General features: G+C 37.9%; 1 protein-coding gene across 4 annotated transcripts in view; it reads right to left on the reverse strand.

Moving 5' to 3' along the window:
- The window catches only part of SMG1 (SMG1 nonsense mediated mRNA decay associated PI3K related kinase), a 95,878-nt gene that overhangs the window by 4,782 nt on the left and 63,680 nt on the right, over window positions 1-27,416 (reverse strand). For all 4 annotated transcript variants that reach the window (XM_068524884.1, XM_068524883.1, XM_068524885.1 and 1 more), the window contains 26 exons: window positions 26,705-26,922; window positions 26,239-26,393; window positions 24,314-24,536; window positions 21,472-21,718; window positions 20,816-21,045; window positions 19,672-19,920; window positions 19,016-19,154; window positions 18,824-18,933; window positions 18,477-18,695; window positions 17,039-17,229; window positions 16,128-16,300; window positions 15,699-15,978; window positions 14,979-15,251; window positions 14,516-14,750; window positions 14,128-14,354; window positions 11,691-11,841; window positions 11,406-11,595; window positions 10,741-11,210; window positions 8,953-9,090; window positions 7,457-7,609; window positions 5,836-6,015; window positions 4,882-5,109; window positions 3,898-4,109; window positions 3,629-3,735; window positions 2,348-2,527; window positions 2,163-2,269 (listed from right to left, as the gene is read on the reverse strand). In XM_068524884.1, the coding sequence (XP_068380985.1) occupies window positions 2,163-2,269; window positions 2,348-2,527; window positions 3,629-3,735; window positions 3,898-4,109; window positions 4,882-5,109; window positions 5,836-6,015; window positions 7,457-7,609; window positions 8,953-9,090; window positions 10,741-11,210; window positions 11,406-11,595; window positions 11,691-11,841; window positions 14,128-14,354; window positions 14,516-14,750; window positions 14,979-15,251; window positions 15,699-15,978; window positions 16,128-16,300; window positions 17,039-17,229; window positions 18,477-18,695; window positions 18,824-18,933; window positions 19,016-19,154; window positions 19,672-19,920; window positions 20,816-21,045; window positions 21,472-21,718; window positions 24,314-24,536; window positions 26,239-26,393; window positions 26,705-26,922 (5,285 nt within the window). The remainder of the gene's footprint in view (window positions 1-2,162; window positions 2,270-2,347; window positions 2,528-3,628; window positions 3,736-3,897; window positions 4,110-4,881; window positions 5,110-5,835; window positions 6,016-7,456; window positions 7,610-8,952; window positions 9,091-10,740; window positions 11,211-11,405; window positions 11,596-11,690; window positions 11,842-14,127; window positions 14,355-14,515; window positions 14,751-14,978; window positions 15,252-15,698; window positions 15,979-16,127; window positions 16,301-17,038; window positions 17,230-18,476; window positions 18,696-18,823; window positions 18,934-19,015; window positions 19,155-19,671; window positions 19,921-20,815; window positions 21,046-21,471; window positions 21,719-24,313; window positions 24,537-26,238; window positions 26,394-26,704; window positions 26,923-27,416) is intronic.

A 27,416-nucleotide genomic window follows, 5' to 3' on the forward strand; every position in this document is an offset into this window, starting at 1 on the left:
TGGGAAAGTCACAATCCCCTTTGAGCCTTATGAATCCTTAGATGAAGAGAGAGCGCCACTGACCCCACAGGTGCCCTTGGGATTAAACATGTGAATTCACCGGGCAAATGCTTAGGTGTATTAAAAAGTGCCCAGCAGATTCTGAAACAGTTTGGTACTCAGCAAATATCTATTGATTCTTCTTTTTTTTTTTTTTTTTTTTTTGGTGGGGCCGCACTGTGAGGCATGTGGGATCTTAGTTCCCCAACCAGGGATCGAACCCACAGCCCCTGCAGTGGAAGCACAGAGCCTTAACCACTGGACTGCCAGGGAAGTCCCCATATCTGTTGATTCTGACTCAGCTAAATTTTCTTTTATAGTAAGAGATATCGTTATCTCTATCCAGAGCACCCATCAGGGTCCAATTATATCGTAAATGCGCAATATAAGGCTGCTGAATTGTAACCTACACCAAAAGTTGTATGCAAAGAACTCTATACTTACCCCACTCCTGTGAGCCCCTTAACTTTTTCATATAAAATTTAATAACTATCAGAATAAAAAGCACAATAGCCAAGCATTCTTTAAAAAGATGGACAGAAAAAAAAATAAATAAAAAAATAAAAAAAAAAAAAGATGGACAGAGACCTAAGATGCACAGTCATGAAAGCACACAACCCATTAACCTACCAAAAAGTTTCTGAAGTAAGGATACCCATGGATCCAGAACACCGTCCATGGTTTTTGACAAACTTGACAAACTCTCTCTAAAGAATGAGTCTTAACCAAGAAGAGCTTAAGCTTAGATCCTATACAGAGATGTAACAGTGTTTAAAAAAAAAAAAAAAAAAACTTTCCTTGCTGATATTAAATTTGAATTGTGGATGCCAAACCATTAAAAAATAGGACATTCACAAGTCTCAAATTTTTACCCCACAGAAGAAAAGGCATATGTGTAATGGAGAATTCAGGAGAACACTACCCTTGACCAAGTGATCTAACTTAACAACAAAGATAACACAAACAGACACATGCCCCTTGATGTAAGATTCTAAGAACACATCATTGGCAAAGTATTCTTGCGAAAAATGTTGATTCTGAATCTAATTATGAAGAAAATATCAGACAAATGCAAACTGAGACACATTCTGCAAACCAAGTAGTCTGGACACATCAAAAATATAAGTGTCATAAAAGAAAAGAAAGAAAAAGCTCAGGGAACTGTTCTAGACATTAAAGGAGACTAAAAGTAGAACAAGTATATGAAATTCAAGATAAGCCTTGACTAAATCTTGTATGAGTTGGCTGGGGGAGTTGGGTTGGTGGTTAAGGAGAGGCGGGCTAAGTAATAAAGGACATTTGAAGATAACTGGAGAAATCTGAATATGGACTCAATGTTGGATAGAAGTCAATGTTAACATCAATGTTAAGTTTCCTGAGTTGATAATTACATAATTATATCATAGCTATATATTATTAAAATGTTTTGGTTAGGAGACAAAGTATTTAGGCATGAAGTGTTACAATGTCTGCAACTAACTCTCAAATGTGGTTCTGAATATCTGTGTGTATGAACACACATACACAGAAAGATAAGGCAAACGTTAAGAAAGCATCAACAATTGGTCTACCAATTCTAGGTAAAGAGTATATGAGCATTCCTATATTTCTATATGTTTGAAACTTTTCAAAATAAACAGCTATAGGGAAAAGAGTTCATTCTTGAATTTATATATACAATTTTAGAAAGACTAATGATACAATTTCAGAGTAATAACTTCAGACAAACTGACACCCAAGAACACTTTATAGATACTACTTATTTATACATACTATGACACCCAAAATGTCATCCTCATTTCATTCAAAACCTTCACACAGCCCTCTCTAAAATGCAAATTAACTGTCTTCTGTTGGAGGAGAGAGGGTCAAGCCACACCCCAAATTTTTGTTAAAAGAGAACTGGGAAGAAAGGAAAGTGCTAATAGGGTAGAGTCAGAGTCAAATGCTGAATATTTGACAATCCTAGAACTGTGTCACTCAAAATCTTCTGAAGCCTATAAAATCGATTTAAGTTCCTTATTTCTTGATATATCACCAAAGGATAGGGGTGAGAGGATCTTTAAACCTATACTGTTTCAGCAGCATTAAAATGTGTAGCTCAAGTTTAAAAAAATGGTCACCTGTTCAGCAACTGACATCCTCCTGTTCGGATCAACATCTCTGCCCTCTAACTTGGCTTTCACTCTCTTCCACACGCTCACTGCATATGAGTTTCTCTCCTGCACAGCTATGAAGCAATGGAAACGTGTAAGTCAAACCACCACTTGGCATTAATATTTAAGGTATCCTTATTCTGACTAATTACCTTTTCCAGTTTTAGGGTCTCTGACAGCCTTTTTAGGACTACAAGCAACACTCTTGCCAGTTCCTGGAACAGTGCTTGGTGGAGTATCTGCTGATGTAGCTAGATTTTTCTGAACCAGCTTTCTAGCATTCTGTGACATGACATCAGGCTGAGTCTTCTGGCCAGTGTTGCTCCGGACTGCTACAGAGAGAGAGTTGGTAGCTCAATTTACATGTACACAGAAAATGAAGGAGCAGGGCAGTGCTCTCTCAATCATCACCTACAAATGGACAGCCCTGATACCAGATGTGATTTTACAACCTTAAAGTCCTTATCCCTTAAAATAAAAACTCTCCTCCTAAAAATACAGCCTAAACAGCTAGATATTCAGATATAAATTTGTACAATGATGCTCACGAGTTTGTTGTGGCATTAAAAAACTACAAATATCTTAACTGTCCAACAATTAATACGGTAAAGTCATAGAATGGCACATTAAATCTTGCCATTAAGTCATTTTTTAAAAGATTACTTAATGATAGGGAAATTATCAATTTAATATTAAGTGGGAAAAGGCAACAAAAGTTGCATTCACAGAATGATCCAACTTGTATATGTGTGTGCATGCATATAGAGAATTCAACAAATACATAGTGGTTTTACCTCTAATTGTAATGGAACTATAGATTTTCCTATTAATTATTTTTCTGTATTTTCCTAACAGAATATGTTTTATAATCATAAAATAAATTATTTAGAGAGTATCTGAACACATGGTATTTTTACTCTCTAACAATAAGTACTTTTAAAATTAAGCCAGAATTTGTTCAGTTTGAGATATGGCAAGAGTTTAGGGAAACACTTTATTTATTTATTTTAAATAATTAATTTTTTAAAATTGGAGTATAGTTATTTATAATGTTGTGTTAGTTTCTGTTGTACAGCAAAGTGAATCAGTTACACATATACATATATCCACTCTTTTTTAGATTCTATTCCCATATAGGTCATTACGGAGTACTGAGTAGCGTTCCCTGTGCTATACAGTAGGTCCCCATTAGTTATCTATTTTGTATACAGTATTATGTATATGTCTATCCCAGTCTCCCAATTTACCCTTCCTCCCGCTCTCCCCCTTTCTACGTCTGTGACTCAATTTGTTTTGTAAATAGGTTCATCAGGGAAACCCTTTAAAAAGGTGATGACTAGAAACATATTAGACACTCATTAAACATCTTAGCATCTATGTGTAGATTATTAACAGGTCAAGATTCAGGTTCTTCTGAAGTAGGGGAGTCTTACCTGCAGCAAAGGATGGCTGATAAGTAGCAGATGACGTTGGACTCGAACATTCATTTGTTGCATCGGTGACTAAGGGTGATGCAAAACTCACTAAATTATTATAGACACTGAAATATAAAATAAAATGGCTCATTTATGAAATGCTTTAGCAAATAGCTACTTATAAATATGAACAAAACTGAAAAAAAATTAAATGAATTAAATAAACAAAACTTACTCTACCAGATGTTTTGCTTATATTTTAAACTCAGGCCGGAAGGCATTCTTACCTCTGACTTTGTGTTTTCAGTTCTTTCAAGGTGGGAGTTATTTCCTGGAGCATTTCAACATGTTCTTGACTTCGAACCTGACCCATAGCTTGGACTAATGTAAACAGCACTGTCTGAATGTTGTCTTGCCATGATTTATATTCACCCAAGAACTGCCTAACACTGTTCTCATAGGGAACATCTTCACCATCTGCCAGAGCAGCTTCTTCATCCTAGAATCAGTATGTTAATGATCAAGAAAAACGGTATTTGCTTCAGTAATTACTCTTAAGACCATCACCTTTTGGATAACAGGTAATAAGTGTTTTTCAAATGCCAATGTGTTTATAATATGCTTATTACAATTTAACTCCTTTTCTACAGGAATCTTGTTTCCAGCACAAATAAAAACTCCAATTAAAAACAAATCCAGGGAATGCCTTGGCGGTCCAGTGGTTAGGACTACACACTTCCACTGCAGGGGGCACGGGTTCGATCCCTGGTGGAGATCCCGCAAGCCACGTGATGTGGGCAAAAAAAAAAAAAATCCAAAAAGTAAATGATTTACTGTTTTGTGATGATGAAGTAATGCAGCCTTTTCTGGGGATTCAGTTTCCTTACTGTCTAGATTCTGTACGATACTGGAGGGAAGATATTTCATTTATTTTGGAAGCAAGCTATACAAGTTCGGGCAGGGAGGCGGAAGAGAGGTCGGAAATCTAAATACCCTGTGAGACTAGGCTCAAGTTTCAGCTCTACTATAAATTATATGACTTTGGATAAATCAATTTCTCTAAGCCCCGGTTTCTCTGTGAACAAAATCAGAATACTATTTATACTTACTACCTGCTTAAAAAAAAATAGTTGATGAAAATACAAATTAACTCAGTGACAAACAAACTGGAAATGTGACCTGAGAGAAATTAGGGTTTTTTCTCATAAATAAAACTGTTTGTAATTTTATAAAAGGGGGGAGTAATTATGTGTCAACGGTATTAGTCTTACCTTGGCCATTGCTTTCAGGAGATGTTTGACGTCTCCAAGCTGCCGGTTATGACCAGTGAGCACAGTCTTTATATTATCAACCAAATTCTGAATTGTTTCACAGACCGTTTCTATCTGTTGCTCTTTCTCTGTCTGAATTGCTCTCTGAGTAGACATATCCTGGGTCAGTTGTTTGTGTGCTGACAAAAGCCATTCAGAGCTGCCAATAGGATGTTCAAGACTCGTGTCCTAAATAGAATAAGCATTTGTTTGATTTTAAGTATCAGCCAGAATAATATAAGGTTCTTTTCTTCATCATCATCTCAAAAGACATTCGCAACTCAAGCCTCGACACAAAGAACCTCAGTTGCTGAGTCATGAATTAATTATCTACAAAACAGTACTTGACGATAATTTAAACAATCTATAAAATACAGACTAAGATTTTTACCTTTTCTGCATAATCATACAGGGCATAAATGTTTAAAGTTTAAAACCTAAGAAAATGTATCTGGAATAACAAAGGTGATCCATATCCAGGAACCTAAACCCACTGTAAATCACTCTTTAAAATGAAACCAGAGTCTCCTAATACATAGTCTAAAGCCTTCCCACAAAGTAGAAATGCCGAATTTATCAACTTGATAATCCAGCATTCATCTTCCACTAGCCCTCTGTCTGCTACCCTACTTTCAGTGCATCTAAGTCATTTGCTGCTACACACTGTCTTTCTCCTCCCCTCCGAACCTCCACAGTACTTCCAGTTGTAACTGAGAGTTCTTTTCACTTCTTCATTCCGTGTATTATTTGTGTAAATCAGTTCCTTGGGGGCTAAAAGCAAGATTTAATCATCACGGTATCCCTCATAACGTCTCATATACAGTACATGCTCAATAAATGTAAACTAGTGAGTGAATGTATTAAATTGATTTTAATCACCCAATCTCTTCAGTCCCACCAAGATTCAAGACTTACCACTCTCTGTAATAAACGAAGCTCTAACTCAGAGACCGAACTGTTAAACTGTGATGCAAATGAACACATTTGCTGACACCGTTTGATTAGTTCAAATAATGAGGCATCCAGGTTTAAGGCTTCTGCAGTTCTAGTCCGTAAACTTTCAAAATGAATGATATTGCTGCAGAGGAAAGTGACCTGTGAAGATGAAAAAGAAGAGTGGAACCATCACAATGAGGAAAAAATTTGCAATTAATGAAACAAAAAAATACGACCTATTGATTTCCAGAATTCAGGACCAGGTCCTGAAAATGTACGAATGTATGACTCTTGTGGGAAACAGACCTACTCCTTATAAAAGCTAAATAAATGAACATTTTTTGGTTGATGCTGTTAAGACTGAGATGGCCAAAAGCTCCTAAGTACAATTAGGTAAATATTATCTTCTGCACGATGGTTTTTTAACAGAAATTTTACTCCATAATAAAACTGTTATCATACTCAGCTGCAATTTGTTCGTGCTGTGTCTGAATTCCAATCTGAAATGTTCGCCTTCTGTTTCTACTCCTGCCTAACTTTACCATAAAGATCAGAAAACACTAACTGGATATTTGACAATATTAAGCACATCTTTAAAGGTACAATAATAGTATTGTGACTGTGTTCCTAAATAGTTCTCATTTTTTTAAAAAAATAAATTTATTTATTTTTGGCTGCATTGGGTCTTCGTTGCTGAGTATGGGCTTTCTCTAGCTGCGGTGAGCGGGGGCTACTCTTCGTGGCGGTGCACGGGCTTCTCATTGCAGTGGCTTCTCTTGTTGTGGAGCACGGGCTGGTTCTAGGCGTGCAGGCTTCAGTAGTTGTGGCTCACTGGCTCTAGAGCATAGGCTCAGTAGTTGTGGCGCATGGACTTAGTTGCTCCGCAGCATGTGGGATCTTCCCGGACCAGGGCTCAAACCCATGTCCCCTGCACTGGCAGGCAGATTCTTAACCACTGCGCCACCAGGGAAGTCCCAATAGTTCTCATTTTTATAGATACCTATTGAAATACTTACAGATAAAATGATATAATATTTGGGATTTCCTTAAATATGGGATGTGAAGGAGGAGTAGGAAGCATAGAGAAAATAAAGTAGGACTTAAGTTGATAATTATTAAATTTTGGTAATGGGTATATGGGAATCATATTAGTCCAATTTTGCACCTGATTAAAAAGTACATAGTAGTTTCTGTTTGTTTGTTTTTTGCTCCCAATCACAACAAAGTTAATCCACAACCTCTTGGCAGTACCCAAGGTCCTAAGACATTTTATCGCCATGTGGAAAAAATAACATTCAAATCTTTATAGTTGCATATAAAGAAAATCTTAGATAAATATGGAATTAAACTCTTTATTTTCCAAGAGGCTGGATCCACCTTATATTTAACTGGGAGGTAATAAGGGTCTAGGGAAATAACTGGCTGTGAGCTCAGCCTAAGGACGCCCCCTCTTTCTCCCTCAAGGCCTATCAGTCCTTCTTCCCAGTGCTGTGAACTAGACGGTGGCTCTCAAGCTACTCCTAATGATCCCACATGTAACTTCCAATCAGTTATACAACCCTGTAACAGAAAACAAAATGGCGCACATGAGTGCCTATACCTGACTTGCTCTTTGGCTCTCTTTAAGGACAAGGTTTCTTCTTTCAGCTATTGTTGCTTCAAAATCTTGTAGTACAGGTGTCAGTGCAGGGTTGGCACCACCTGCCCACTTGAGTCGCTGTTCAATACTTGCTTCAAGTGCTGCCAGTTTCTCCTATAAAAGCCAGCAGAATCTCAGTGAAAACGACACTCTTCACTTCCTGTCTGTTGAGCATTTTATATAAATACAAGAGATTCAAAAGAAGTAGGATGGGGCATAAGTAAATTAGAAAACATCTTTAACAAACTGTCACCTTTTGGAATTAATCTTGATTTCACGCTGAATATTTAAGGCTAACATGTTTCGGATAGGTAAGGATTGGCTTTCAGTTTATTGTCTTAAAATTTGCAGAAAGAAGTTTCATTTTCATTTTTAAATAAAATAGTCCTTAAAACAAAACACCTGCTACACCACTGCACTATCTGTGCTATCTACAAGAAAATCCATTAATACTTTTGATTGTGAAAGATGAAAATCAGATTCCCACAAATGCAAAAATTTATGAATAATGGTAAAAATACAGCCAGGTTATCATGACGAGGAAGATTTTATATAACAAAGTTGCTTCATTATTTATTCAACGTTTTGAGCGGAGGAATCCACATTCATAGGCTCTCTCTCGCTCTCGCTCTCCCCTCCCTCCCCTATTTCTTTCTCTCACACTTATACACTCTAAAATCAGAAAGGGCATGAGTTCATTCTCCTAAATTGAAAACTAGGACTAACATGCTGTAGAGAAAAGGTATTTCAATCCTCAAAGAAGTGAGCTCCAGAAAAGTTTTATAAAAAAATTTAAAAATATTATAAAAGTGATTATACTTGATTTTGTACTAATATTAATCTATAAAAAGAACAGAAATATGTCAGTTACTACTGAGTGTATGAGATATAGGAATACTCACTATAGAGAGATACATAAAGCCATCATCAAACCAGTTTCTCTTATTTAAAAAAGGAAAGCGAGATTAAATATTTTGCTGAAATGACCAAAAAATAGTCAATAAAAACGGTTTGGAAAAATGTTCTGCTGCCTTTGACATCACAAAATTCCATTAACTAACTGCACAATAGAAGTAAGAAATGCCTAAGCTTCTTGGATATTAATAATAAGCCAAATATAACTGCTTTATATACATTTCAGAAAACAAATTTGGTATTCAAATTTTTCCCATTACCAAGGTCCCCCTTAATGTGTAAAAGCATGGTAATATCAAATTCATTGAAAACTTGAAATATTTAGTATGTCTCTATTCTTGGTTCAAAATATACTGCTAAGATTCAGTTACTTTGGAGGGTAAGAAAAAAAGATATAAATTAAAAATAAAAGTGAAAAGGTATTATGTTCCTGTGGCTTAGAAGCCAAGGACAGACTGAACAACAGAGCACTAACACTTCACCACAGTGGAGGTCATCTCTAAAAGTAAGATGTGCCAGAAGGAGGATCCGACAAAACACACCTGAACTGTTGCAATTGAAGTTTCAATCTGGCTCAGAGTATGGAGTTTCTTTTTCATGCTGGTTAAGATGGCAGAACGAGGGGGAGGAGTGAGCGACATGGCTTGTGGTCTGTTGATAAGGAGATCTTCATGCTGCCACTGTTCAAAGAAAAAGAAATGTAATAAAATAAGCAGGAAAAAGGCCTTTAGATAAACAAGGGAAGGGAGGTGTGATTTAGGACTGGGGGAAGAGGGAAAAAACCCAGCTGCAGCAAGGTGGGGTGAGCAGGGAAGAATAACAGAAACACAATAAAAGAATCAACCAGGTGGAAAATTTCCTGAGGTAGAGAATGGCTGATAAATTTCTTGGATCACTGATATGCAAGATTTAAATAGTAATTCTGAAGATGTTTCCTAGTCTAAGTAAAAATCTGCTACACAATCCCCCTAAAATATAATCTCCAGTTAAGAGGTTGGAACAGGCATGGTAGGGGAAGAGTTCCCCAGCACGGAATTAAGCAAGTAACTGAAAGAAGCAATGGCAGCAGTCACAGAAGAAAGAATTCTCCAGAGAACCTACAAGCGACAGAAAGGCATAGGTAACTACTGACAGAGGATCAAGCCATCCTGTATGCTGTAAGGTGGCCCCAGAAGGCCCAAGGGACATTTGGGTTAAAATTTAAAAGTTACATTATGCTTACAGCTTAAAATGTGTTCAGATGAACAAAACTGGAAGGATTTTGATAATGTTTTCCATATAATTGTCAATTTTTTAAGGGAATAAACTCTAAAATGTATTAAATAATAAAACTTTTCAACATTGTATTTTTTAGAAGTAAAATAAATACCAAAAAAATCCCAATGTGCTAGAAGGACTGTTAATATATAATAAATGCAACTTCAGAATTTGAATAAATTACTTTTCTTATGAGGTAAGAAAACAGCTAATGATAAAACTGCAAAGAGAAGGAAATACACTGGTTCCATGCCCCACCAATTCGACTCTTGGGAAGTAGCTTCAATATAAATGATACAAAGTAACCAGTGTTTGTGCCAAAACAGATCCCAGGATGATGTAGTCCCCCAATATTACTCCACGAGTTACAACTTGTCTGAAGCTACTGACAATATTGAAGCCTATATTTGAAATAAAGAAGAAAAATAGCTATAATTTATACTGTGCTTAGTGTCTTACACAAATCATCATTTTTAACCCGCATAGTCATCAACATTTTAGAGAGATACTGTCCCCATTCTACAAGTAAGGAAATCAGACCTTAAGGGAAGTTAAACTTAAGTTCATATACCTGAATCCAAATCCATCCCACTCCCCCAAAGCCTGTCATACTGCCTCTAAACAAACAAGGACAAAAACAGGCTTCTAAAAAACAGTTCCCAAGTGATGACCAATGTATGCACAGAGCTTAGAGAATCAGGGAAACAGAAGTCACTTTAGAAATAATTATGTTAGACAGTACAGAAGGCATATCCACCTAACGAATAAATTCAACTGTTAGAAATTACATTTACAAGTAATACTTACGGATAACACTAACCATACAACTCTGATGGAAACTAATTCAAAGGACACAAACCACGAACACAAAATGATCTCAACTACGTAAAAGAGAAACAAGGAATAATTGGAAAGACAGCACCGAAATGCTAAAGCATTTCGGTGTTTGATCTGGGCTGGCACAATTCAGGAAGTTTAAAATTTTCTCTTCTTTATACTGTTCTGTATTAATTCCCCCAGTTTTTCAAATTCCTACGTTGAGGAAAAACCCCTTTATAAAGAGAAATACTAACTTGAAACATGGCGATATGCAGCTGAACGCGCTGTAGGCTTGTCTTACAGGAGGAGATGCTGGTCTCCAGCCTGCGCACCAAGTCGTGCTTCTTCCAGGCAGTGTCGTAGGAGCTCGCCAGCACGGTCGCCCTGTTCATGACCAGCTGAGAGAACTTCCCGACCTGGATGTTGTGCTCCACTGCTTTTTTACACAGATCATCAACTGAAACTTTGCTTTCAGCACCAAAATCCTTTGCCTCCACTTGAGCAATAATGTCTACCCCTAGAGCACTGATGAAGCTGCACAGCGTGAGGCCCAAGGCTTGGTTCGGGAGTCCAATCAGGAGCTGCCGCACAAAGTCAGCTGTGAATGCTTTTATCGGTTTGGCCATCTGGTCTTCACTGAAACAAGAGTTTCTAAAAAGGGTTTTCACATTGACAATCTGTACAGGCCCATTTACAGTACTCGGATCTTCCAGCGAACTTGATCCTAAAAAAGGAAATTTTTCTTTCAGTATTTCATGCAACACTAAAATAAGGTAATAATGCTGCTTATTTAAAAACCTGAAGATTGCATGAACTTAGTATTTTAATTTAATTTACAATTAAATTAAGCCTACTCTATCCTGTCCCCCTCCAAAGTACTACACAACTAAACCCAGCTTGTTTAAGAGTGAAATATTACCTGACAAAGTTTTAGAAAAGGTACCACAGAGCCTGAAGAACTCCTTAATTGTCTGTAGTCGTTTTAGAAAGAAAATCTCTTCTAGCACCTGTCGGTGATTATCATCATCAAAAAAATTGACTTGGGTGCTCCTGGCTTCCCTTATAATGTCAATCTTTCGCCAAGCTATAGGAATTTCCATCTTATTTAGCTATGTAAATGAAAGAAAAGCAAGTTCACTTCTCCACACACTGAACAACTACTTTCCTACACTTGCATTATTCATAAAACCAGGTCAATATTTACCTTTTCAACTAATAAGCCAAAAGCAGTCTCAACTTGGGCAAACATGCCATCAAATGCTACCAAAAGCATCTGGCCAGCTGACATTTTTGGTGTTTCATCAACTGAACCATTTCTTGGTTGGATTAATTCACCATATTGAGCGTGAAGTATTCTAGAGGAAAAGAAAAGGGAGTTAAAACCCTTGCTGAAGAGTATTAAATTTTGGGGAAAACGTTAAGATCAACAAGTCTTACAGCTAGTGTGTGGAGTCTAGGGAAAAAGTCTCTGTATGAAGGAAGGAGTGTTATTAGCCATCATTAATGTGAGTAAATTTTATGCAAATTTGAACTATCACATTTTTAAAAGAACTATATAAAATATTACAGTCTCACTTTATACACAGAATGTAAAATAATATAAAATGCCAATATTTTTTTAAAAACGTCGAGAATCACACAATTCTAAAGCTGGTGGACCTAGCAAAAGTTGTCAAGTATGTTCACACTACTGTCACATGGCAGAGCCAGCTACAGACAGTAAATGGAAATACCTATCAGTTTTGGCATGCTGAGTTTCGAATAATGCACAGTTTGAAGGTAGGTCTTCAGAAATCTGCCTTTCACATTATCATTAAATTAAGAACTTGCGTAGTGTTTACGTATCAAAGCACTATTCTAAACATTTTATATAAAAAAGCAAAACTACAATTCCCAGTACCTATGACTACTATCAGTAAAACTAATGTTAACTAGATTTTCAACTTTATCACACACACATAAATAGCTATAAAACTATTAGGAATTATTAAGAGAATTTAAAATTTAGGCTACCCGAGAAATTTCTAATGGAAAAAGAGTTGCATGATGGTGTAAAGTTTTCCTTGAGATTGCCAAAAAGTTTCTCTAACACAAGATACACACAGGCTGTAACAGAATCAAACATGAAGTCTGTAACCCAATGCATACATGGAAGTAAACATTCCTCCATTTGACAGTAAAGGGAATCTAGATTAGATATTAAGGGAAAATAAGGGCTAAAATTTTGTGAGGAAGAAAAGTGTATATAGATTTAGCATCTAAGTTTTAAAATAATGTTAGAAATTTTATGATAAAGCTCTTGTGCAAACAATCTAAATCACTATTTAGCTGACATTTATGTTTATGCTATACTGATTACAGTTATTTTTTAAATTTTATGGTAAAACAACTACAAAGAAACAAGAAAATAGGAAAATTTTGAATGCAACATAAAAGAAAACATTAAGGAGTTGTTACCTTTTTTGGTGAAATAAGGGCACCATAAATTAAGAAAAATAAGTTTACATTTTAGATATATACTTCCTGCAGTTTACGAATGAAAAGGTATTTGCTTCAAAATAACCGGAGCAGTACAATTTAAACAAGATTAAACAGGTGCAAAAAAAAAGAGAGAGAGATTAACCAGGTACAGATAATTACTGAAGTTGGTAAAATGGAGGTTCATTATATACTATTCCCTCTACTTTCTTCTATCTTGGAATTTTCCCATGGGAGGAAGTATGGTGGGTCAATTCATTTCTACTCTCTCAATTATACCTTCTGAAGGGAACTGGACATCAGAATGCCAAAGAAAGAGGTCTTGAGTCATGAAGCACAAAGGGTAGGGCTTAGCTTTGGGTACAGTGCATGGCTGGAGAAACTGCCCAACCTCTACAGGTTCCAAAGTCAAATTGTTACCCTAGATTTTAAGAGTCGAGAAATACAATGTTCAATACCTAAAACAAACTTATAAAACTTAAGCTAACTTAAAAGTGTTCATCTGAAATGAGGTGTATACTCCAGATGTTTCCATGGAGTTCCAAGGGCTGGCTTAAAAAAATACCACACTCTACTTTGTGTGTGTGCACATGTATGGTGAAACTACAGCCCTAAAATAATACATATATGTATGTGACAAAACTACACACACAGACACACGAACAAGTGCATGTGTAACTGGTGAAATCTGAGTAAGCTCTGTGGACTGTACCGATGTCCATTTCACGGTGTTGCTACTGTGCCATAGGTATGCAAGATGCTACACTGAAGGAGGAATGAAGGGTACACAAGACCTCCCTGCACACTTCTTTTTTTTAACACAACTTCCTATGAGTCTGTAATTATTTCCAAATAAAAGGGTTTTTTTGTTTTTTGTTTGTTTGTTTTGGCCATGCCTCAAGGCTCGCAGGGTCTTAGCTCCCAACCAGGGATTGAACCCGTGCCCTCAGCGCTGAAAGCGCAGAGTCCTAACCACTGGATCACCAGGGAATTCCCCCAAATAAAAGGTTTTTTTTTAAAAAGACATTACTTATAAATGCTTATATATATATCTGCTCTGAAAATTAAAAGTAGGCTTACAGTAAAATAAGAACTCAGGAAACTTTTATCTGGCTACCCATCTCTTTCACAAGAAAAGAGAACACAGCTTAGCATTCACTTGCCTGGCAACATCGATGTAATGAGCATGTGTTTCTTCCTCAAGTCCCATAGCTGCATTTCTTAAATAGGCTTGAAGAGATTCAACTAGAGTCTGCAGAGGAACACCATCAGTTGTCTGCTCAATAAGACTGTCCAGTTCATGAAGCATACTTTCTAAGGTGTATTCTCCTTTCATTAAACATCTCAGTGCTTCTGGAAATATGATTTGCCGGAAATTTGAATTTAATTCCTATAAATATGTGAGAAACATATTTTAATGCTTTCTGAGTTTAGAGAAAGCAGCATTAAAAGGGAGGAAGTCAAATCACTTTTCGGACCCAGAGCTGAGAAATAAAACGTTCAATACCTAAAACAAACTTCTAAAATTTAAGCTAATTTAGAAGTACTCACCTGAAGTGAGGTGTATACACCATTAGCTAAGTGAACTGCCTCAGATGCTTCCATGGGGTTAGGAATGTCTAAGTCTTGTGGCACTAGGTGACACTGCTTCAGTAACTGAACAAGGCATGTGACATTTCCACTCATACTGCAGAGCTCCTCCAAGAACCAGGCTCCATCCCGAGAAGTCAGATCAACCAGCTGCTCTCCAGCACTCGAAGCTGCACCTTCCATCATCAGGTTACGCCTAAAAAATGAGATAAATATTTGTACAGTGAAACTGACTTAGCTAAACACACATAAATGGGATACCTCAAAATCTGAAAGGAAATAAAGCAGTCTTACACCGAGCAAGACTAATGAAAGAAAAAGGATATCTTAAGTTTGGGATCAAACAAAAGACACATGAACTCTCCATAAGCATCAATGTTCGCAAGACAATGAAATGGTCTCACTATGTGGTCAGCTAACTCACCTTGTGAGGGTACAAAGGGCAGAAATAATAACACTTGCTAGACTCAAAGATCCTTCCTCTCCATTCTCGTGAAGGAAAACTTTGATACAACGTTCAATTTCTTTCAACTGATCTTCACAAACAGGTACGGTGACAGCTTCCTGTTTCAAGCGTTCCACCTGTCTAATTAGACGGCTGTTTATGTCTGTTGCGTACCGCTGCAGGGTCATCTCAGTGGCAGTGATGAACTGACACACTGTTGGGGGTGGCTGGGGCGCATACTGCACTTCGTATCTGTAAACAGAGAAAAGAGGTGCTTGTAAAGAAAGTTCACGCCTTACAAAATACGAAAAAAGACAATATGGAATACTGCATTTGATCTTCAAACCTTGAAGAGTAGAAATCATTATTTCCATTTTACAGAAAAGGTCTCGAAAGCGAAAGTAACTTCCTAAGGTAACTTGTTAGTGAGCGATAGAATCAGTATTTGAATTCAGCTCTCTTTCCCCTGATCCGACCATGCTTACACTGGGATACATTTTAATCAATTAGGAACAATACTGTCTTTTAAAGGAAAACATGAGCTCAAACCCTCTTAAAACCAAGAGAAAAGTGACTCCATTCAAATTCCACCAACCATTTCTTTCAGAAAAATAAAATACTATGCAATTAAAACCATGAACACAACTTTGCTTCTAGTCCCAATGAGAAGTAAAGAAAATTGAGAGTGATCAAACTTACTTCCTGTAGAGTTCCTGACAGCGCTCTACTGTAGTGTTACAGATGAGCTCTTCCATCCAGGTTTTCCATTGCTCAATTCGATGTTTCTGAAATATAGCCTTTGGATACTGCAGAGCTACGGTTGCGTAGTGATGCAGCTGCTCCAGACAGCCTCGCAGCACCGAGCGCCTCTGCTGCAGGAGGGTACCGACTTCCCCCTCCAGCTGCTCACACTGGCTAATCAAGTGGGCCTGGCCAGCATTCTGCAGAAAGGCTGTTGCTGGCACATAGCTTGGAGGACCTTTGGGTAAAAGATAATTATTGATCACAATGAAACCATTTCAAATCAGCAGTCACTGCAAGGGAGTACAAACCAGAACTCCACACATGAACACAACAACAACAAAACCCACATGCTCACATGTGTATCTAAAATAAGTCAACCCATACCAAGGTCCATTTGTGCGCTTATCTCCTGAAGCAAACTTGCCAGCTGTGTTGCTTCTAAATTACTGAATGCAGCCTGATAATGTGTTATCCACTGTTCAAATTCATTCAGCTTCACCTGGATTGCTTCCTGAACAGCTCTTTGCTGAGTCTGTAGTTGAGTGTGTTCAGAATACCTAATGGAAGGAAAAATTTTTGATTGCTCTTCTTTCTTCTGTGTACTTTTCATCACCCTGAAAGTACATTTTGCTTATACTTGGACTGGCTGGTAAGCTCCTTTTCAATCTTGAGGGCACTGCTCAAATGTCCTTTCCTTCTCTGGTTTTTCCTGACCCTACAGAGTTCCCTAACTACACTCACAACATTTTAAATAAAATTCTACCACATTTGCCAGGGTTACGAGTTATTTGAAGTATGGAAGACTGAGACTTGATAGGTCTTCGTTATCTCAGCGTCTCCGGCAGTGTTTGCCACTTGTACATTTATTTAACCACCCTTCACTGAGCTGGGCAGAGCTGCTCTGTGCAAGGTTCATTCACTTAGATCACTTTTAGCTTAAGCTCAAAAAAACTCAGCCAAGTAGACAAGATCCACTGTACAAATGAATAAGGATTCAGATACAAACTGCAGAGAGAAAACCAAACCCCAGGTTTTCTGAATCCAAGTTCAGTGTTCTAACCCCCATGTCCACCATCTCCCATAGTTACTCAAACATTTAAATTAAATATAATAAAGCAGAAAATTTAACTGAATTCTGCTTTATTAACACTTTGAAACTGCAGTTCTTGGGAGAGCTTTATTTATCTAAGTTGCTGCAATAATTCTAATTCAAGTTGACAATGTTTACACAAAAATACAAAAATTATCCTTAATGGCATGTCTTTAGAAATAAGAGTTCAACATTTGTTTTAAACCTGTGTTGCAGAGTATGAGAAGGATGATCCACTCCTTCAGCTCCTTCTAGAAACTCTATTTCTTCCAACAGTTTGCCCTGCAGTTTTTCCACATCTGTTAGTTGCTCTTGCAAGCTCAGGTATTCATCTAAACTGCTGTCCAGCTTGGGAAGTACAACCAGCATCTCGTCCCTATTCTTAAACCAGTTCACCTGTAAAAAAACATTATTAGGAAGATTCTTATATAGGGCCGACTGTGAGATATGATGATGTCTGTCAGAAGGATCATGTTAGAAGGACATTCTGAACATGTTACTCTACTTAAATCTCAACAAAGCCGGGGTGTGTGTGTGTGATGGCATCAGCCATATTTTTACAAAGATAACTAATGTGGTCAATTCAAACAGCCATAAATGAAGACTCAATTCCACAATAACATGCAGTTACCACCACGCCATACAAAACAAGATGAGCATCACTGGCTACCACGATATTAAAATCAAGAAGGAGGGAGGCTATACAGGTAAAGAACACTTCAAATCGTCATTGGTAAACACTTTTCAGTCTATTAAAAAAGGTATAATTTTTTCAAATCATTAACCCACCTCCCATGTATGAGAGTGACTGTGTGTCTTTGCATGGGAGCATTTCTTAGTGAAAGATCACAGCAAACTGCGCCTTACTTTGCTGCCATTTCAGTATTATACACTACAGTCGTATAAAACCAATTTTTAGAAAAAGTTTCACTCTTGGACTTCCCTAGGGGCACAGTGGTTAAGAATCCGCCTGCCAATGCAGGGGACACGGGTTCGAGCCCTGGTCTGGGAAGATCCCACATGCCATGGAGCAACTAAGCCCGTGCGCCACAACTACTGAGTCCATGTGCCACAACTACTGAAGCCCATGTGCCTAGAGCCTGTGCTCTGCAACAAGAGAAGCCACCACAATGAGAAGCCCACGCACTGCAACGAAGAGTAGCCCTGTTCGCCGCAACTAGAGAAAGCTCATGCACAGCAACGAAGACCCAATGCAGCCAAAAATAAATAAATTAATAAATTTAAAAAAAAAAAGAAAAAGTTTCACTCAACTTTTTTATGGACATGTTAACTTTTTTTTTTTTGGCTGTGCCACACAACTTGCGGGATCTTAGTTCCCCGACCAGGGCTGGAACCTAGGCCCCGGCAGTGAAAGCACCGAGTCCTAACCACTGCACTGCCAGGGAATTCCCTGGACATGTTAACTACTTTTTTTTTTTTAATTTGGTTGCATCAGGTCTTAGTTGTGGCAGGCGGGCTCCTTAGTTGCGGCATGCATGTGGGATCTAGTTCCCAGACCAGGGGTCGAACCTGGGCCCCCTGCATTGGGAGGGCAGAGCCTTAACCACTGTGCCACCAGGGAAGTCCTGGACACGTTAACTATTAACTAAAAGATGATGATGAATTATTATCATTGGCCTCACCTTAATTTCAGCTACTCTCGAAGAAAAAAGGCTGCGAGTGATCTCTCGTTCCATCTCTCTCTTGCTCTGCTTGCTCTCGGCCTGCTGGCCCCCTCCACCATAGACGGCACCAGCAAACCCGGCCTCACCCCCAGCTGTCCAGTCCACCAGGGGGTCGTACACAAAGGCCTCTAGCAGCGTCAGCAGAGTCTCTCTGCCACGCCGCATAATGTGTAGAACCTGTTTTCAGAAGACTTTTAATTAAGTTTTGCCACAAGTTTCCTCATTAAAATGTAGTTTTTCATTCCAAAGGATTTGTTGATTTAAACAAGTACACTAAGAGGTGTAAGAGGAAAAAAACCACATACCTGCTCACATGAAAGCCTAAAAACACCTTCTACTCCAGTTACACCCAGTGCTGTTTCAATGTTCTGTGTCATTCGAAAAGGTACTTTCTCAGGAACTCTAAGGCTTTTTCCTTGAAAAGATAAATCATTATATTTTTGTCCTTTCACCAAAATAAATTCGACCCTCATATAAAAAGTCCACTTTAATTTTACCTTTTTCAAAGCAAACATTGTAATCTATGTGAACAACCTCTCCAGTCGTCATATCTATGAGAACATTATCCAGATGTCTATCTCCAAGGCCAATTATGTATCCGACCATAGACATGACTGCAGTAGATCTGGCATAAGACTGAAGAAGAGGGGATGGGGGAGCAAGTTAAGCATCATTAGCAAATTTCCTTCCAACATGGACTTGATTCTCTAAAATTTACAAACCTCCATAATCCTACTCCCTTATTTCTAAATAAATAGCTAGCACTCTTCAGGGATGCTGCATGTGGTCACAGAAACTCTGCACTGAGCAGCAGCATACGACACTGGTCGGTCCTACTTAATCATTATCAGAATGCAGGATTTAAAAAAACAAAACAACTATTCTTCAGCCTCTCTAGTTTTTCCCTTTCTAAAGTTTTTATTCTCCTTTTCATTTCATCCATAATCCCCTCCATTCTGCCTTCATACAGTCATGGCCATGCCTCATAAAAATAAATGTAATATAAGATTCAAATGCAGGTCTCAAACTACCAAGTCTGGAGGGAGGCAGGAGGAGGGTGAACAAGACAAGGCAGGAGGAGGGTGAACAAGACAAGACAGGAAGCAGGCAAAGAAACAATAATACTGATGATAGTCTAAAACAAAACACATACCTGTGTGACTCTCCACCATTCATCAGGGGTGGTGCAAGATGACCAAAGCTCTTTAGCAAGGAGATTTGGGGGCGTGGCCTCCATTAACTCTTCTAATACTGCCTTCATCACATGAAGAGGCCAATCCCGTCGGGACACATCCAGACTAAGTCCAACTGCTTTCAAAGCAGGACTAATTTTACTATAATAAAGTTCACTAGGACGGGGTACAATTCCAGGATTCTGAGGAGTTTGGTAGGAATCTTGGGCCTTTAAAAAAATTTTTTTAAAGAAAAGATCAACTTTGTTTAAATAAGGATAAAGATTACCTTGAATATAAAGCAGTATTTTAAAAACTGGTTTTTCAGCGGAACTCTCTACTTAGCTAGCTAAATCTCATCCATCAAATAGCCAAGTTGTCTGGACTAGGCATCTTTCTTACAATCTACATATCATTTTCTTAATTCGGTATTACTACTTTATTGAAAACTCTGTCTACTGTTATATTTTCTTGAGGTTCAATTCAAGCTCAACATCCAAGTTACATTCTTCTTTGTAACATATAATTCTGTTTAAAATTTATCACTCATTTATTGTACGTATTTCATTCTTCACCAATATGACTTAATCAATGTAAAATTAACAACAGATATTCAGAAACACCTTAGACAAAAATTTAAATAGCCCTTCTCTAATTCCATCTCCAATTTACCCCCTCAGTAATTGTTCTGTAGTCTCCTATGCCTACCTAAAAAAATTTGAAGCCTTTCAAACTCCTGCTCCTTCCCATACCTACCCTACTTAGATTCATTTTATTTGTCTAGATGTTGGAACCTGAAGTTGTGACTGTTTAAAAATTTATCTTCTTATCTGTAGTACTTAGTACTACTCCTGTCATATACACTAAGCACTCAGATACTTAGCTAAAATGAATTCTAAAAAACTGTTCTAAATCATAATAAATTTCACGGGTACAAAATAGGATGCCACAGTGATTAACTCCAAATTTAAAGTTGTGTCTACTCCTTCTTTAACTCTTATAAACTTGGAAAAATCCTCAAGGGCAGTAAGACTAGAAATATGTCACATATATCAGAGAACAGACTAATACATATACCTGTTTATTAACATTCAAATAAAAGCACATATTTTAATTTTAATCAACCTTTTGTGCTTGTAAGGCAGCTTCCCGTTGTTGCCATCGTTTGTAAAGACCAAATAAGGGTGTGGCTCCATCCACCCACTGGATTAGGCCTGATCGAGTTCCTAGTGGTGTTACAGAATAGTGTCGAGCATGGAAACGGGGTGTTTCCTGGCGATTGATTGTAGCAAACATAGTATTTACAATAGACAGAAATTGCATTATTCTCTCATCCAGATGTAAATCCTCCAATCCTATGGAAACAAAATTAAAGTAGCTAGAGTAGGTGACCAGATGGGGTGAAGTGCAATGGGATAGGACCGGAAACATACCACTTTTTTGTGTCCCTCTCAATTAGCAACAGCAGTCAAGAACTGACAGCCAAAGAAGCACAATGAGAGCATTAGAGAACATTCTATTCAGTCACAAGGTATTAGATACTAGCATTATTAGCTGTACCTCAGTTGCCCTGCTTGTATAAGTTCATAAGCAAGAAGAGAGGAAGCAATGGAAAATCACACTACACAGCCTCCAACCACTTCTATCAAAATACAGGATACTCCAGGCTATTCACGACATACAGATATTCACCTAAAACAATCCTAACACACACACACACACACACACACACACACACAGAGTGTTAATAATCAGACTAATGTTCTTCTTTTAAATCCCACCTTTAAAAAGATAAGGATAGCTCTTCCCATCTGATCCGAGAAAGAGAAGTTTCTTTGGCTTCGTTTTGGTAGGTAAGATTGTGATGGTTCCACCCACACTGTGGATTGTGACAGTGTCTCTGGCTGAGACTTCTCCAGGAAGAGCAATTTCAGTGTTAGTCATGGCAGCCAGCCACGGGCTGATTTCTTCAAGACGCAAGATGTAACTTGCACGTTTCTGTGCTCTCTGTTGCAAACTCAGCATTATCTATATTTAAGATAGGAAAAGTTTACAGTACCATTACAACACTTATTTTCTTCTACATTCAATCTGGCTTAAAGAGAAATTTAAAATACAAACACCTCTTGTCTAGTTCTTACATTTAATTTGATGTTACATATTTGGGCCATCCTGGGAGGGGAAACACTGGTGTGCTGATATGCTCTAGGTGATTTCTACTTTGTTCAGACCTCTCCCACCTCCTCTGTACAAATATGCAATGAAATCATAGCAGATGGAAAGAAATCACTACTGTGATCACAAAATTCAAGGCTTGTAGCATATTCCCCACTGTTAAGTTATGTCCAATCAATGCCCAAACAAGTCACTTCAGTCCTTGCAATAGAGCAAAAGATATAGCCAGCTATTGGCTGTCAGGTAGACACACCCTTAAGGAAGCCATCTGAAAATGTGGTAACAATTTAGAGCTCTGACTACTTTAAGTATGCAGAAAAACACACAATCTCTTCTAATAACTCACAGGAGTGGATCATGTATAGCTGTATCTCTACTTGTAGCTAACTCAATAATCTATACCTGATTTAATGAACTCTGGGCTCTGCTTTCATGTGAAAATTTTTAAATCAATCTTTAGCAACATTTGTTCATAAAAGGAAAAAGACAACTGGAAACACCTCAAGTATCCACTGACAGGACAAAGGATAAACTGTGGTATTGTCCCATAATCTATCAATGTTCAGCTGTATACAAAATATGGATGACATTAAAAAAAAACAAAAACAAAAACCTAATGCTGATCCATCAATTATGGAAGTGGTAAACAGATGCATGTACATACAATATAATCTCATTTATATGAAGCTCAAAAACAGGAGAAGCTAAACAATATACCATTTAGAAATGTATCAATAAAAACTGTTTTTTTCAAGTAAGTAATGATTAATTCAAAATTCAGAGCAGTGGTTGTGGAAAGGGAGATATAATTATGGAGGGACATAGGACTTCTAAAATTTTTCTCTATGACTTATTTCACTCACACACACACACACACACACACACACACACACACACGGGGTTTTTAAAAAGTATTCCCCCTGGGAAGGGGGTGGGGGTGGGGGAAAGACTGGGATCAGCAGATACAAACTAGTATACATAGGATGGATGAACAAGGCCCTACTGTAGAGCACTGGGAACTGTATTCAGTATCCTGGGATAAACCATAATGGAAAAGAATATGAAAAAGAATGTAAATCTATATATATAAAAGAGTCACTTTGCTGTACAGCAGAAAGTAACACCACATTATAAATCAACTATACTTCAATTAAAAAAAAAAAAGTATTCTCCCTGTCTCCTCCTCTGGATTTCTTGGTTGATTTACTGAGAAGAACACAAAGAAGCAAGAAACTACTGCTGGAACACGAGGAAACAAGTTTTGGCTAGGCCACACATAATAAAATTCATCCTTCATGTTAGTGCTCTTATCTTGTGCTTCTAAGGCATTTCCCCTGAATTTAGCATTTCCTCTAGTTTCCTCTACTTTGCATTTACTAGTTAAAGTCAGGTGTACTTTTTGTCTCTACACTGTATCTTTTAATAGTTTTTTCATTACTAAAGCTAAGGAAATCAGTTAAGACCAATATAGGAAAGGGATAGGGAAAGAAGGGATAAGAAAAAAAGCTACAAGGTAGCTTAAATAGGCTCCCCCGGGGTTCCCTCGTGGCGCAGTGGTTAAGAATCCTCCTGCCAATGCAGGGGAGACGGGTTCGAGCCCTGGTCCGGGGAGATCCCACGTGCCGCAGATCAACTAAGCCCGTGTGCCACAACTACTGAGCCTGCGCTCTAAAGCCCGCGAGCCACAACTACTGAGCCCACGTGCCACAGCTACTGAGCCCACGTGCCACAACTACTCAAGCCCACGTGCCTAGAGCCCGTGCTCTGCAACAAGAGAAGCCACTGCAATGAGTAGCTCGCGCACCGCAACAAAGACCCAACACAGTCAAAAATAAAATAAATAAATTTAAAATAAATAAATAAACAGGCTCCCCCAACTAGTGGTGCTATTGCTGAAACAGATGAAAACCAAAGAACATACAGAATTAAGGGGACCAAAACATAAAAGATAAGGATTCCCAAGTATTTAAATACACTAATCATCTCTCAAACAGGCTATGCAGAACTGCTGTCAAAGAATTCCTTATAAAAAATGATGTTGTTACATGTGAATATTTTGTCTGTTAGAAATACTGAATACCACTCCACCAAGAAAAACTACATAGGTCCAAGATTAAATTTCTTAATCTTTTATGAGAAGAATATAGCAGGCAGTCAATATTTAGCTCAAGGCCACAGCTCCTTCCTTGTCTAATTTCTTACAGTATATTCTTCCCTGGAGTGAACCCTCAGTAGATTTAAGTTTGCCACCCTAGGCCCACTCACCCTCAAATTCTCAAAAATGAAGAAAACACCTTTCTCTATATTCTTTACAAGCAACTGACCACTGACTGCCTTCCATGGGCTTAGAAAGTTCTCTTGTGTTCTAAGTAAAAAGAGTCCCCTTACTTAAATTTTTTATCTCGGGGAATTTCCTATTTCAGTAGCATTCTTGAGATTTTTCTGTACCTCTTTAAATGGAATCCAGCTGCTTCCAGGCTTTGCAGGGTTTGATGGTGTCTTCAGTTTTTCTAGGGCATTTTCTATTGCATCACCGTAGTTATCCTGAAACCACTTTTCATGAGGCGTTTCTGCAGGGGCCGCCGTGATGCTCCTCACATGCTCCAAAGCAAACACAATGGGCTTCATCAAAGCCGTGTGCTTCTCCCGCATGATTGCAATTTTCTCTTCTCTGACCAGAAAGATGTAAAGAGTTCAATACAAACAAGGAACAATTTAATTGTCAAGTGTAAGTAAACAGTATCAAAGAATAGTCAAAATAAAGTAATAAAATATGAGCAAAGTAACTGACTAAAAACAGCATTGCAAAAAATCCAGCATATAAAAGGGGCGCCTTCTCTTTTCAACAAGTGGTGCCGGGAAAGCTGGATATCTGCTTACAAAAGAATGAAGCTGAACTCTTACCTTTTACTATGTGTCAAAAAATAAGTCAAAATGGATCAAAGACCTTAACGTAAAAGCTAAGGCTTTATTTAAAACTCTTAGAAGAAAACAAAAGAAAAAATTGATAAACTGGGCTACATCAATACTAAAAAATCATGTGCATCAAAAGACATTTTTTTGGACTTCCCTGGTGGCGCAGTGGTTAAGAATCCGCCTGCCAATGCAGGGCACACGGGTTCGATCCCTGGTCCAGGAAGATCCCACATGCCACAGAGCAACTAACCCCGTGTGCCACAACTACTGAGCCCACGTGCCACAACTACTGAAGCCCACGCTCCGCAACAAGACAAGCCACCGTAATGAGAAGCCCGCGCACCACAACGAAGAGTAGCCCCTGCTCTCTGCAACTAGAGAAAGCCCGCGTGCAGCAAAGACCCAACACAGCCAGAAATAAATTTTATTAAAAAAAAGACATTTTTTTTCACTCAAGAGAGTGAAAAAGACAATGCATAAAACAGGGGTAAAATATTTGCAAATAATGTGTATGATAAGGGATTAATATCCAGAATATTTAGAGAGCCCCTAAAACTCAACAACAGTAAAACAACCCAGTTCAAAAATGGGCAAAGGATTCAAATAGACACTTCTCCAAAGGAGGTATACAAATGCTCAATAAGCACATGAAAATACGCTCAACATTATTAGTCATTAGAGAAATGCAAATCAAAGCCTCAAGATACCATTTCACACACATTAGGATGTTACTATCAAAAAGACAGAAAATAACAAATGTTGGCAAGGATATGGAGAAATTGGAACCCAGTTTACCAGTTCATCTACAAGTTAAACATAGAATTACTATCTGACCCAGCAAATCCATTGGCTCACACACAATTAAAAGCAGGGACTCAAACAGATATTTGTAAAGCAATGCTGACAGAAGCATTGTTTACAACAGCCAAAAGACAAGAGCAACTCAAGTGTCCATTGACAGATGAGTGCATCTAATGCACTCATGAGTGAGCAACTCAAGTGTCCATTGACAGATGAGTGCATAAATAAAACGTGGTATATCCATACGATGGAATGTTATTCAGCAATAAAAAGGAAGGAAATTCTGATACATGCTACAACATGGAATGAACCTTCAAAACATTATGATAAGTGAAATAAACCAGACACAAAAGGACAAATACTGTATGATACCAGTCACACGAGGTACTTAGAATAGTCAAATTCATAAAGACAGAAAGCAAAATAGTGGTAACCAGGGGCTGGGGATAGGGGAGAAGGGAAGTACTATTAAATGGGTATGGAGCTGTTTGGGATGATGGATAAGTTCCGGAATTTGACATAACACTGTGAATGTACTTACTGCAACTGAATTGTACACTTAAAATTAGTTAAAACAGCAAACTTTATATGTATTTTACATTAAAAAAAAAAAAGAGGCAGCTATGTTTTTGGAGTGTAAGTATATGAAAACATACTTGCGTAAGGTATTGTTGTTCTGGACTCTCTTCACCTCATCTTCCAGCTGCTGAATTCGTCTCAGGACATACATGTGTTGCTGTAACAGAACTCCCAACCAGAGCTCATCCCAGAGAACAGTGACCCTGCGCAGCTCAGCCACGAGCATCTGAACCTGCACACACGGCACATCCAAATATGCTCATCTACAAATCTACACACAGCACAGTTCTGCAAACACTGGATATTGCAAGTGAAATGTGTGCATCTTGTTCATTATCCAATTAGAGAACCTTGATCAGTGATTCTATCAGTAAAGATTTATAAAACCAATTTTGGTTCTTTTAAAAGCTTTACTCCTTGAATAATATTTCCGTAACAGTTTTATGGGTTTAGTTTTTAGGTGAGTTTTTTTGGGTTTTTTTGGGTGGGGGGGTGGTTCCAATAAAAATTTATTTTAAAACATATGAGTTGGTTTTTTTGTACCTGTAACACCATAGTTGGGTTTGCAGAGGACAGTTTATCTACAATTTTGCTGTAGCAATCCTGCATCATGGCTTGGTCTTCATTCAATCCACTTTTAGGCTCATCCTTATTGCTATCTTGAGAAGCAGGAGGACTTCCTCCCTCACATTCAGAAACCAGCAATTCTTCTCCTTGAATATTGCCAAGTAAAGTTGGAATTGCAGAGGAAAATTTATTTCCTAAAGTGAAATGGGAGAATAAGGTATAATTTGGATACTTCTCCCATGTGCATATGTTGAGTTAGGGAAAACATCAATAATGTATTTGATCCCAGAGCACTCATTTAACTAATTTTGCCTTCTGTGCACTAAGTTGACCAAAGATCATGGATATTCTGCCTTTTTACAAGTTCAGCTTCTATATTTATTAATATTATAAGCTAATAAAAGATAAATGGGGGAAAATATAATAAATGAGTCTCAACAAATAAAGTGTTCCCCCAGCCAGAGTCCAGAACTTATTTTCAATCCTTGTCTGCCAGTTAATTCAGCTCGGTGAACCTGAGATTTCTCCAAGCCTTGGTGGGTTACTGTGAGACTGAAGATATCGTGTAAAGCACACATCCTACTGCCAGACACGGTAGTTACTCAATAAATGGTGTTATTATTTTTACTATTATTATTATGGAAAAATTACAAACTCTTATCAACTCTGGAACATAAAGCTTAAAAAA

Source organism: Eschrichtius robustus, chromosome 16 (genome assembly GCF_028021215.1).
Source record: "Eschrichtius robustus isolate mEscRob2 chromosome 16, mEscRob2.pri, whole genome shotgun sequence".
Lineage (NCBI taxonomy): Eukaryota > Metazoa > Chordata > Mammalia > Artiodactyla > Eschrichtiidae > Eschrichtius > Eschrichtius robustus.